This window comes from Cebus imitator, unplaced genomic scaffold, assembly GCF_001604975.1.
Source record: "Cebus imitator isolate Cc_AM_T3 unplaced genomic scaffold, Cebus_imitator-1.0 Scaffold496, whole genome shotgun sequence".
Taxonomy (NCBI): Eukaryota; Metazoa; Chordata; class Mammalia; order Primates; family Cebidae; genus Cebus; species Cebus imitator.
This window is the reverse complement of record NW_016107811.1, coordinates 81,777-95,250: the sequence shown is the minus strand read 5'-3', so window position 1 is coordinate 95,250 and position 13,474 is coordinate 81,777. Positions and strand designations below refer to the sequence as shown.

The following is a 13,474-nucleotide window of genomic DNA, read 5'->3' as shown; positions in this document are numbered from 1 at the left end:
AGTAGAGACGGGGTTTCACCATGTTGACCAGGATGGTCTCGATCTCTTGACCTCGTGATCCACCCGCCTCGGCCTCCCAAAGTGCTGGGATTACAGGCTTGAGCCACCGCGCCCGGCCCTAAGAGATAGGGTCTTACACTGTCACCTAGGGCACAGTGCAATGGTGTAGTCATAGCTCATTGTAACCTCAAATTCCTGAGCTCATGCAATCCTCCCACATCAGACTCCTCCAGTGGCTGGGACTACAGGTGTATACCATGAGGCCTGGCTAATTTCTTTTTTTAATTTAGTAGAGATGGAGTTCTTGCTATATGTTGCCCAGGCTGGTCTAAATCTCTTGGGCTGAAGGAATTCCACTTCAGCCTTCCAAAGTGCTGGGATTACAGTTACGAGCCACTGTGCCTAGCTGGTAATCTTTCTTTTAATGAAACTCTTCACAAAAGACTGTATTATTTTAAAAATAAACCTCACTTAAAATAACTAATTTAAAAATGAAAACATAATCTCAAGTTTTTAAGATTAGTTTATCAATTTGATTATGTCAGCCAATAAAGTTCTATTAATTAAAGGGCAACTCAAAATTACTTATAACTTATATTTTGAAATAAAAACAGATACTTACCAAGTGGAGCTTTCAGAAAACGCCGCTCAATGCCCTGCTCTATTTGAAAGAGTGCCATTGCCAGATAATGAACCACACTGCTCACTGATTGTGGAGTACTGGCATTAGTTGATGCAGTACTTGGAGTTTCTGTTTTTATTCCCAAAAGTCTACAATTAAAACATTTAAGAGTTTATGGTACTTAAAAACAATATTAATTATAACTTGAGCCCATTCATTGATTCAAATGCTTATTTCCACCTTTGTAAAAAAATCACTTCCTCAATCTCAAGGAGCTACAGCCAACTAGTAGGGAAGGGAGATTCATTTAGAAGGACTAACGGTAAATATTTGAAGGAGAGAAAGTAGAAGAGGGAAGGCTTATGGGAAAGGTTTGAGAGAGGTGACATTGTAATAGGTCTTAAAGCCTAAGCATCTTGGGCAGCTTATCTCTATTTCTCTTGTTTCAACATTTTTTCTTGCTTCAAACTGCTGGGTAGATTTATTGCTACCTAACTAGTTCATTAACCTCCAATCTTGCTCCCTCTTCATTAAATCTCCACATTCCAGTGAAAATAATCACTTTTTTTTTTTTTTTTGAGATGGAGTCTGGCACTGTTGCCAGGCTGGAGGGCAGTGGCACGATCTCAGCTCCCTGCAACCTCTGCCTCCCAGATTCAAGCGATTCTCCAGCCTCAGCCTTGCAGGTAGCTAGGATCACAGGCGTCTGCCACCATGCCCAGCTAATTTTTTTGTATTTTTAGTAGAGATGAGGTTTCACTATGTTGGCCAGGCTGGTCTCGAATGCCTGACCTCGTGATCCACCTGCCCCAGCCTCCCAAAGTGCTGGGACTACAGGCATGAGCCCCAACACACCTGGCTTAAAATGATCATGTTGAAGTGCAAATTCATTCACTCAAAGCCTTTGTACATGGTTTTTCTTCCCAGTGTCCTATTTTCCTCAACTTTAGGGTTCAGCTTTGTGGTCACTGCCTCTCGTACTTCCTTTACTATCTCCCATGTTCCCCTAAGACAAGCAGCTCTCCCATGTACTTCATTTGCATGGGGTATAACCTTCTATCAGCACCCCGTTCTAGTAAATATAATGCTAGCCTCATGTATCTCCACTGTTCCCTTCTAGATGACAAACTGCTTAAAGGCACATAATATCCAAAATAATCTTGAAAAAAAAAAGTATCTATAGATATATGGATATAGGTTATCATTAATAATATTTAACACTTATATATATTTATTTAGAGAAGAGGTCTCATTGTTGCTCAGGCTGGAGTAGAGTGGCACAATCATTATTAGCTCACTGCAGCTTTGAAGTCCTGGGATACAAAGCTGGAGACGATGGGACTACCAGTGCATGCCAGCCAGTGGTGGTGGCTCATACCTGTAATCCCAGCACTTTGGGAGGCCGAGGTGGGTGGATCATGAGGTCAGGAGATTGAGACCATCCTGGCCAACATGGTGAAACCCTGTCTCTACTAAAAATACAAAAAATTAGCTGGGCATGGTGGTGCGTGCCTGTAATCCCAGCTACTCAGGAGGCTGAGGCAGGAGAATTACTTGAATCAGGGAGTTGGAGGTTGTAGTGAGCTGAGATTGAGCCACTGTACTCCAGCCTGGCAACAGAGCAAGACTCCGCCCCCCCCCCCAAACAAAAACAAAAACAAGTGCATGCCACCGTGCCCAGCTAATTTAAAAAAAAATTTTTTTTCTTTTTTTAAAAAGAGACAGGATCTCTCACTATGTTGCCCAGGCTGGTCTCCAACTCCTGGCTTCAAGCAGTCTTCCTGCTTCAGCCTCCGGAGTAGCTGAGACTATAGGCCCACGCCATCTTGCCTGGCTCAAACAATATTTAAGTCTACCAGAATTTACCAATTTACTAAGTTTCCCTACGGAAAAGAAAAAAGATAGTACAGGTACTTTCTGAAATTAATAAAACCTTAAGTTCAAATATTTAAAAAAATACTCTTGAGAAATTATCATTATTCTAATAAACTGTCTTTTGGTTGGATTAGTACAAAGTGGAGTAACAAAGATCCTGAGTTTTGGAAAATGATTATTCCAGTGGTCTTCATGACAAGTTTTAAAAATAAGAAAAGGCAACATACTTAAAAACAAAAAAAAAAACAAAAAAACAAAAACAAAAAAAACATGGCAAAGAAAAGTAATGGTTACTTTGGAAAAAATCCTTTTGTACCTGTCTTTTACTATGACCTTTGTTTGTTCATCAATTTCCATCTCTTCCACATCTTCATTCACAGTTTTAATTATCCCATTTTCCTTGTTTTCCTCACTTAACAGCTCATACCGTCCACTTTCTAATGCTGATCTCCAGATATGTCGATCTGTAACCTGTAACAAAATTCAAACTTACTAACCATGAAAAATGGAATATATTGTTTCTGAGAGGTATGACGTTCAATATACATATAAAATCAATTCATGGATATTTTAGAAATGATTATGAATTAAAAAGGGATCTAAAAATTAGGTTACTAAGTGGCCAAACTGGAATTCATATTCTTCATAGATGAAAACCTTACTTTCTGTATAAATACATCACAAACAGTTCTCAGATTGGTCACTTGATAGCAGCAAAAAAGTGGCCGATGAGGACAAAGGCATGAACAGAATACATTATCAGCCATGAATTACAGATTTTAAAAAGGTGACAAAGATACCAACAAATGAATGACTCAGCAGAGAAGGCAGGGGCTAGTCAAAGAAGAAGAAAATATCCTTATACATTTCAACATATGATGAAAATCTTATAAAAAATATTTTGATGCAGGGAAATAAAGTTAGTTTTCATAAAAAATTTATCACTCTCTGGTGTTTATTCAAAACACACATGCCTTATCTATGTCATGTAGACAACAAATATGACCAAAATTTTGGACCAAGCAGATTAGACAAATTAAAAAGGTGACCAGGTACAAACCTTGATTGCTCCTAATGTTCCTTGGTAGATTCTATCTTCAATATCTAAAAGAAAATCTCTCAGCCTCAATTCAAGTTGCTTTTCTGCAGACATCTGAGATGGATCATATGTACTGGAAGATCTTCCCTGACTATATGTTGGTTTGCTATCGGGCTGCGGTTTGTCTGAAACAGTAATCAAATACTTTTATCATGATTTTCTTATTAAAAAACTACAATTATTCCATGTAATTGTTATGATCTTGAAATAATGGATATAAAAGTGCTCTGTAAATCCCCAAGTGCCACAAATGAATGAATGAATGAATGAATATAATTTATCTTATAAAGCCCCTTGTACAGCTATTCAGGAGACTGAGGCAGGATTGCTTGAGCCCAGGAGTTTGAGTCTGCAGTGAAACTATGATTATGCCACTGTACTCCAGCCTGGGCAACACAGCGAGACCCTGTCTCTAAATAAATAAAGCCCTTGTATCCAGAATATATAAAGAACTTTTACAGCACAATAAAAGGACAACCCAATTTACAAATGGGCAAAGGATCTGAAAAGATATTTAAGAAAGATATACAAATGGCCAATGAACACATGAAAAGATGCTCAACAATGGCCAGGCACAGTGGCTCATGCCTGTAATCCCAGCACTTTGGGAGGCCAAGGCAGGTGGATCACTTGGGGTCAGCAGTTCAAGACCAGCCTGGCCAACATAATGAAACACAAAAGAAAGAAGAAAAAATACTTCCCAATTATCAAACCAATCTGACAACAACCGAAACAACAGAGAAATTTAATTCCAACATATCATCAAAGTCAAGGCAGATTATCAGGGGTCCAAGCTCTTTCTATCTTGTTGGTACTGCCATCCTTAGGGTTTTTCTGCCCTTCTCAGGTTCCAGAATGATTTATTTCTATGTCTGCATTCTAGCTAGTTGGAAGTGGGTAGGAAGAAAGGGAAGCGCAGCCCAGAGGGTATACACAATGCTTTGATCCTGTATCTTTCAACAAAGAAACCCCATCTCTACTAAAAATACAAAAAATTAGCTGGGCCTGGTGGTAGGCACCTGCTATCCCAGCTACTTGGGAGGCTGAGACAGGAGAAATACTTGAACCTGGGAGGCAGAGGTTGCAGTGAGCTGAGACCGTACCATTGCACTTAAGCATGGGCAACAAGAGTGAAATTCTGTCTCAAAAAAAATAAATGGCTGTGTGTGGTGGCTCACACCTGTAATCCCAGCACTTTGGGAGGCCAAGGTGGGCAGATCACCTGAGGTCGGGAGTTTGAGACCAGTCTGACCAACATGGAGAAACCCTGTCTCTACTAAAAATACAAAATTAGCCAGGCGTGGTGGCATGCACATGTAGTTTCAGCTACTCGGGAGGCTGAGGCAGGAGAACTTCTTGAACCCAGGAGGCGGAGATTGCGGTGAGCCAAGATCGCACCATTGCACTCCAGCCTGGGTAACAAGAGTGAAACTGTCTCAAAATAAATAAATAAATAAATAAATAAATAACCAAAAAAGAATTGTGATCTGTAGTTTTTCATCCTGAAAAAAAAAAAAAAAAAAAAACTAAAGTAGTCATAGTAACATACCCCTAAATTTAAGCAATTCTTTTTAAAAATTTATTTTAATTAAAATGTTTGTATCTCTATTTTCTCCCCCACAGGAAACAAGCAATTCTTTACCTAGAGACTCTCATTTATTAATACAAAAACTCACATCTAAAAATGCCTTACTGCTTTATCTTATTTGTCATCAACAGACGAACCATCAAACAGGAAATGCTGCTCTGCAACCTGCCCTTGCAGCCAAGCTCCAAAGAAGTGATCATTAGTGGAACTTCTCCCTGGACTCTCAGTCAAAACCCTTAATGAGTAACCTCAGTCTCCATAATCTGTCCAAAATTGATGGCAGCCTTAAAGTCTATTCTTGGCTTTCAGAGTCTGCTGACCAAGGAATAAGGAGATCAGGAAGAATATGTATCTTGTTATACCATAGATGTGTTCCTCATAATTCAAATATAAGCCAGTGGAATTTAGATAATCTTGTTTCTATAAAGAAATACATTCCTAAACTCTAACTTGCAAACTAAGAGGATAACCTAAATTAAAGATGAGGTGTTGTAAATGTATTTCTAATAGCTTGAAAAAATGCTTCATCTTGAATGACCAGAGATTAGAGGGAGGAAAAAAAAAAAATAATAATTTTCATTGAAAATTTACCTGAAAAATGAAATTTCTCTTCAGAAAAACGGGCTAGCTGTGCACATATTCTGCCTTTCTCTTGTAACAAAGTTTCTTTTAAGGCACTTTCTCTATGTCCTCTAGAATTAAGAGCTTCAATAAGCTGGTCTAGCTGTTCACAGGAACTGTAAAAGCACCATCGATTTGGCTTATGCACTGGTTTTGGCAGCTGCACAGAATGGTCACATGGACCTTGGTCAATGTTGGAGGTAGATTCAGATATCGAAGGCTCTCCAGTTTCAGTGGATACCTGAGGATCTTGAGACTGTACATTATTCTGAAATGATGAAGGTCTAGGCAACAGCATGTCTTCAGTAAGACCAGAATAATCTTCTTCAATAAAGAGTCCAGGAATAGAAGGGAAAATCCAGTATCGTCTATACATGCGGTCACGACCCAAGGGAAAGATATTGGTACAGGCTATGGCACTTTGGATTTTTTCTAAGAGCTCTTTCTCTTTTCGTTGGTGTTCCTGTTTTAATGCTTCTTCCTCATCAGCAGTAAGAGGATCTCTTGTTACACAGTTGATCTCTTCTTGCCTTGTAAATTCTTTAAATCCATTTTGTCCTCTTTTCCCTATAGTTAAAATGTTTCATAATCAGTATATTTCAAATTTCCATTAGAAAAATATGAGATACAAAGTTACCCCAAGTTATTAGGTTTTATGGACTAAACTGTGTGCCCTCCCCACTGAAGCCCTAACCTCCAATGTGACTGTATTTGGAGATAGAATCTTTAAGGAGGTAATTAAGGTCATAAAGGTGGGGCCCTAATCCAACATGACTGGTGTTACTAACACTCTGTTAGTAAAAAATCAATATAGTTATATCTAAAGGGGCATGCAAAATCTGTAATTTCCATGCTGGTAACTACAGTAGAGTATGTTAGTTATCCTTCAGTAGTCATCCCAGTCCTTCTTCTATGGCAGGTATCACAGCAAACTACTTCTGGAGAGGACTAGCTTATAAATATTTGTCTTTGTGGATCTTACGGTCTTCGCAGCTATTCAGTTCCACTATTGTGGCCCAAAGCAGTCACAGGCAACACGTAGACAATGAGCATGGCTTTGGTTCAATATTACTACTTATGGACAGTGAAATGTGAATTTCATATAATTTTCACTTATCACAAAGTAGCATTCTTCTTTTTTTTCCACCATTTAAAATGTAGAAATCCAGCTGAGTGTGGTGGCTCATGCCTGTAATCCCAGCACTTTGGGATTACAGCCGAGGTGGGTGGATCACCTGAGGTCAGGAGTTCGAGGCCAGCCTGGCCAACATGGTGAAATCCTATCTCTACTAAAAATACAGAAATTAGCTAGGTGCGGTAGCAAGCGCCTGTAATCCCAGCTACTTGGGAGGCTGAGGCATGAGAATCGCTTGAACCCAGGAGGTGGAGGTTGCAGTGAGCCAAGTCACACCAGTGCACTCCAGCCTGGGGGATAGAGTGACACTGTGTCTCCAAAAAAAAAAAAAAAGGTCCCATGATAGGCTGTCAAAACAAAAAAAAAAAAGGAAAAATCCTTTTTAGCTTATAGCAGGGTGGGGCTGGGCGAGGTAGCTGACACCTGTAATTCCAGCACTTTGGGAGGCCAAGGTAGGTGGATCATATGAGGCCAGGAGTTTGAAACTAGCCTGACCAACATGGTGAAACCCCATCTCTACTAAAGATACAAAACTCAGCCAGGTGTGGTAGCATGTGCCTGTAATGCCAGCTACTTGGGAGGCTGAGTGAGGCAGGAGAATTGCTTGAACCCAGAAAGCAGAGGTTGCAGTGAGCCAAGATGGCACCACTTCACCCCAGCCTGGGCAACACAGCAAGACGTCGTCTCAAAAAACAACAACAAGAAAAAAAAATGGGGCAGGCCAGATTTGGCATACAAACTGTTATTTACTAATTACTGGTGTAAGGTAATAGAACCACTTGTTTTTAGCTGGGCAATTAGCAACCCAAAAGGACGTTTCCCATAGTAGGCATGACTACATGAAAAACTTTTGTTCAAAGATACAGAATCAGAAGCATTGTGTGTAACCTCTGGGCTATGCTTCCCTTTCTTCCTACCCACTTCCAACTAGCTAGAATACAGACATAGTGATAAATCATTCTGGAACACGAGAAGGGCAGAAAAACCCTAAGGATGGCAGTACCAACAAGATAGAAAGAGCTTGGACCCCTGATAATCTGCCTTGACTTTGATAATATGTTGGAATTAAATTTCTCTGTTGTTTTGGTTGTTGTCAGATTGGTTTGATAGTTGGGAAGTGTTTTTTCCTTCTTTCTTTTGCTTGAAAGAGTCTGTGTAAGATTGGAATTATCTGCTTTTTAAAAAATGTGACAGGATTCACTTATAAAGTTGTCTAGCACTGATGTTTTCTCTGCAAAAAAATTTTAGCATTGATTCAAGTCCTTTAATGGTTTAAGACCATCCACATTAAAGAATTTCTTTATAAATCCATTTTGATAATTTGTATTTTTCTAGGATTTTATTTTTGCATATATTTTCAAATTTATTATCAAAAAATTATATATTATCTCCTTTAAATTCCTACTCTATCTACAGTTACGTTGCTCCCCTTTCAGCCCTGATTTTATTATGATCTCCCTCTTTATAAAAATCAATTTCAACAAACGTTTGTCTAGTTTGTGTCTTTCTTAAAATAACACACTTTTGGATTTTGTTCTCTATTATATTTTTATTTTATTTTTTTTGGGAAAGGGTCTTGCTCTCTTGCCCAGGCTGGAGTGTAGTGGCGCGATCGGGCCTCACTGTAGCCTTGACCTCCCAGGCTCAAGTGACCTTCTCACTTAGCCTGCTGAGTAGCTGGGACTACAGGTGCATGCCACCATGCCCAGCATATTTTTTGGGGTACTTTTTGTAGCGAGGGGGTTTCACCATGTAGCCAAGGCCAATTTTTGAACTCCTGAGCTTCAACAATCCGCCAGCCTTAGTCTCCCAGACAGCTGGGAATACAGGTGTGAGCCACTGCACCTGGCCCTACTATATTTTTATTTTCTATTTCTACTCTTATGTATTATTTCCTTCTAACTTGGTGGCATTATTCTTTTCCCCCACTATCTCCTTAAATGTCTAGCTCAATTTGTGTTTCACCTTTTCTAGTATGTATTAAAGCTATACATTTCCCCCTAAGTAGAGGGACTGTATCCAACAAGTGTTAATACGCAGTAATGATTAGTTTTAAATATTTTTTAGTTTCTGTTATGGTTTCTCCTTTGACCCAATATTTAGAAGTATGTTTTAAAGCTCTAATCATATTAGGTTTGCTTTAGAAATCAATTGCATTGTAATCAGACAATACAGGTTCCATGATACAGGAAATTTTCCATCTACTTAAGAGTAACCATTTAGAAAAAAATACAGAAAAAAAGATCCCATCCAAATTATAGGCACAGAATTAACTTAAGGATTTCCTTGGATAGTCATTAAATATGATTGGTTAAGGATCCTCAAAATAAATTTGTATCAACAGCTTTTAAAAGATGTATTTGCTTTGATCTGGCAATTTATAAAATAATTTTAAGGTAGGAGAGATTTCCATTTTCAGCAATATGATACCAATTATGAGCATTATTGATCTTTATATCTCTAGCACACAGGAGGCATCCAGAGCATGCTGAATACAAATTTCTATTTGGCCCAAATAAAGCAGTGAATGTAAATATTCAACAAAACTGCTGACTAGCCAAAAATTGAAGTTATGAGAAACTGTCTTATTAAAGACATAGGCATATTCTCTCTTCTTTCTAAAGTATAAATGACGTGTAAATAATGATCCAATCATGAATGTACTAACACTTCATAACACATTTTTACAACTTGGCACAGCTATGAGGTGGGCATTTAAAAATAAACACAGCCCAGAATCACAAATGAAAGCAATATATTTCAGAGGAGCTGAATTAATAAAATGCTTTATCAGTTAAAAACAAACAAACAAGAATGCTGTTAAGAAATTTCAGTATTACCCTTTCTGCCTCTTTTATGTGATCCTGGGTCATCTTCATCTTCAGTGACCATATGTTGATCTAATTCCTTTTGCTCTATGTCTTTGCTCTCAGTGCTAGTATCAAAATCTTCCCTTTCTTCCTCCCTTTAAAATAAAAACAAAGATGACATTTACTAATGAATATATGATTTCATTTATGAAATATTTACTGCTTATGAGGTACCAGGCATTATAGACTTAGGAAGTAATGAACAACATGACACAGTTTATGATCTTGCAGAGAAAACAGATAATTACACAAATCATTTAAAAAATATGTAATAAGTACTAAAACAAGAGAAGTTCAAGGTACTGTGAAAACATTTCAAGGAGAATGAAACTGACCCTTAGCGGTCAACAGGGTTGGCTTGAAGAAGTGACATTTTACACTGTGAGACCAGGGAGATGGGGAGGTGTGTGCTGCAGAGGAATAACATATGCAATGGCACAGAGCTCAAGAGGATAGGGAGGAGCTTATAATTTTAAGAAAACTGTAAAGGAGAAAGCAGTAATTCAAGAGATAGATGAGAAAAAAAGGAAGGGTCAGATTAGGCTGGGCCTTGTAAGGCCTTATCCAAAAAACAATAAGAAAAAACCGGAAGAGTTTAGAAAAGGGAAATAATATTAGAAAGTGCTATAGCCACTGTGTGAAAAATCTTCCTAGGAAAGAAAGTAGAAGAGGGGAGATCAGTAAAGAAACCAGCAATAGTAACAGATCAGTAGTGGTCTAGGTGGCTGGCTAGGCCATGATGGTGGCTTAGAGTAGGAAGGAGAGAAAATGACAAATAGTGGAGGAGAGAAATTCAGAAATACTGAACAGCCAGAATGAACACAATATGTATATTTAATTCATTATGTTATTCAAATTAAAACTAAAATTATATACTCCGGTTTCTCTTCAGATGGTATAAATCTTTCACCTTTTACTAAAAACAAAACAAAATTATATAAACCTTGAAATGAATTCCACCATTATGTTCTAAATCCAAAGTCAGGTTTTGCAAGCTCTAATGTAGGAGAGCCAGGGATAATGTAAATAAGTGGGGCTGAATGAATACTTTAAAAATATGAAGACATGAAATCCATACGATGTTACTTTTTAAAAAAAAAATTGAGCTTGTATACTATAACAATCACCATTTTAAAGTGTACAATTTGGTGGTTGTTAGTGTATTCACAAGTTTGCCCAATCATTACCACTGTCCAATTCCAGAACATTTTCATCATACCAAAGGAAAAACTCCATACTCATTAGTAGTCATTTCCCATTTCCTCTTTCCTGCCGCCCCTGGCAAATATGCATCCAACTCTCTACTGATTTGCTTTCTTCTGGACATTTCATATAAATGGAATCATACAACATGTGGTCTTTTGTGACTAGCGTCTTTTTTGTTTTATTTTTATTTTTTGAGATGGAGTCTCATGTTGCCCAGGCTGGAGCACGATCTCGGCTCAGGGCAACCTCCACCTCCAGGGCTCAAGGAATTCTCCTGCCTCTACAGGCGTTCACCACCATGCTCAGCTATTTTTTTTTTTTTTTTAGACAGAGTTTCGCTCTTGTTGCCCAGGCTGGAGTGCAATGGTGTGATCTCGGCTCACTGCAACCTCTACCTCCCCGGGTTCAAGCAATTCTCACGCCTCAGCCTCTGAGTAGCTGGGATTATAGGCATGTGCCATCATGCCTGGCTAATTTTGTATTTTTAGTAAAGACGGGGTTTCTCCATGTTGGTCTGGCTGGTCTCTATCTCCTGACCTCAGATGATCCACCCACCTTGGCTTCCCAAAGTGCTGGGATTATAGGCATGAGCTATCATGACTGACAATTTTTTGTATTTTCAGTAGAGATGGGGTTTCACCATGTTGACCAGGTTGGTCTTGAACCCTGACCTCAGGTGATCTGCCCATCTCAGCCTCCCAAAATGCTGGCATGAGCCACCGCACCTGGCGGTGACCAGCTTCTTTAACTAGAATGTTTTCAAAGTTCATTCACATTATAGCCTGCATTAGAACTTCATTCCTTTTTATTGTTGAATAATAGTCTCCTGTTTGGACAGCCCATGGAAGAGATACATCATTTATTTATCCATTCATCAACTGATGGACATTTGGGTTGTTATCACTTCTGGCTATTAAGAATAATGCTGCTATGAACATTTGTGTCTAAGTTTTTGGGTGAAGGTACGCTCTTAATTCTTTCGCTACATACCTAGGAGTGCAATTGCTGGGTCATACAGTAACAAATGGTTTAATTGTTTGAAGAACTGCCGAACTGTTTTCCAAACTAGCTGCATCATTTACATTCCCACCAACAATGTATGAGAGTTCTGATTTTTCAAGTCCTCACCAAAACTTGTTATTCTTTGTTAACTTGATTATAGCCAGCCTACTGGGTATGAAGTAGTATTTTACTGTGGTTTTGATGTGCATTTCCCTGATGATTAATGATGTTGAGCATCTTCTCATGTACTTATTGTATCTCTTCTTTGGAGAAATGTCTATTCAAATCTATTGCTTATTATTATTATTTTTGAAACACAGTTTCACTCTTGTTGCCCAGGCTGGAGTGCGATGGCACGATCTTGGCTCATTGCAACTTCCGCCTCCCAGGTTCAAGCAATTCTCCTGCCTCTGCCTCCCAAGTGGCTGGGAGTACAGGCACATGCCACCATGCCCAGCTAATTTTTGTATTTTTAGTAGTGACGGGGCTTCACCACGTTGACCAGGATGGTCTCAATCTCTTAACCTTGTGATCCGCCCGCCTTGGCCTCCCAAAGTGCTGGGATTACAGGTGTGAGCCACTGTGCTCAGCCTATTGCTCACTTTTCAATTGGGTTGTTTTTAAAAATTTTTATTATTATTATTTCTTCCTTATTTTTTGACATTTAAAAAATTAACTCCCTATTCTGAATCTTTCAGATTTTTATTGTTGAGTTTTAAGAATTCTATTACATTCTGGATACAAGTCCCTTATCAGATATATGATTTGCAAGTATTTTCTTCTATTGCAAGTTTGTGACCTAAGATCATAAGGCTTATTAATGGGTACTTTTACATGCAAGTATTAAAAAGTCAAAGTCAATATACTAATTTTGGAATATTGAATTTTTTCAGAACTTTCCTTTGCAGATTTCATAAAAAAGATTATTTCTGTTAAATTCCTACTTGTTTTCATAGAGAATTCCATCCCAAATATTCTAAAATGCAATAAAATACTTGGGCAGTCTCTAAATTACTTAAGGTGCTGTTATCCTCTCTCCTTTATCATCTACCAAAAAACAACCAATCTCAACCCTGTTCCTCTGTAACGCTCAGAAAACTCTTGTGAAATACAGTGTACACCCGTGATATTGGTGGAGGGGAGAGATAAATATATTATTGGTTAAAAATAGCCTATTGAGTGTTTTTCTGGGAAATTATGTACCTATAATAAAAAGGCAACTTTTCTAAAAATCTGAAAGCATTTTTACAATTTAACGTATCTGATTTTTATTTTTATGTATGGTAAAGCAAGTGAGCAGTGTGATTCAAACCATACCCAATAGATATGTCTGCCGTTGAATTTCTTTGCTCATCTTCTTTTAGTTTTTCTTGTTTCTCTTTCATTTTTTGTTCTTGCTCCTTAAGTTTTTCTTCCTTCCTTTTACGGATTCTAAAAGTTAAAATGAAATATTGTA

General features: G+C 38.3%; 1 protein-coding gene across 1 annotated transcript in view; it reads right to left on the bottom strand.

Moving 5' to 3' along the window:
* BAZ1A (bromodomain adjacent to zinc finger domain 1A) overlaps positions 1-13,474 on the bottom strand; it is a 109,567-nt gene that overhangs the window by 17,807 nt on the left and 78,286 nt on the right. The window contains exons 14-19 of the mRNA XM_037733153.1: positions 13,336-13,449; positions 9,781-9,905; positions 5,776-6,372; positions 3,558-3,721; positions 2,814-2,968; positions 623-771 (exon numbers count right to left, since the gene is read on the bottom strand). Of these exons, the coding sequence (XP_037589081.1) occupies positions 623-771; positions 2,814-2,968; positions 3,558-3,721; positions 5,776-6,372; positions 9,781-9,905; positions 13,336-13,449 (1,304 nt within the window). The remainder of the gene's footprint in view (positions 1-622; positions 772-2,813; positions 2,969-3,557; positions 3,722-5,775; positions 6,373-9,780; positions 9,906-13,335; positions 13,450-13,474) is intronic.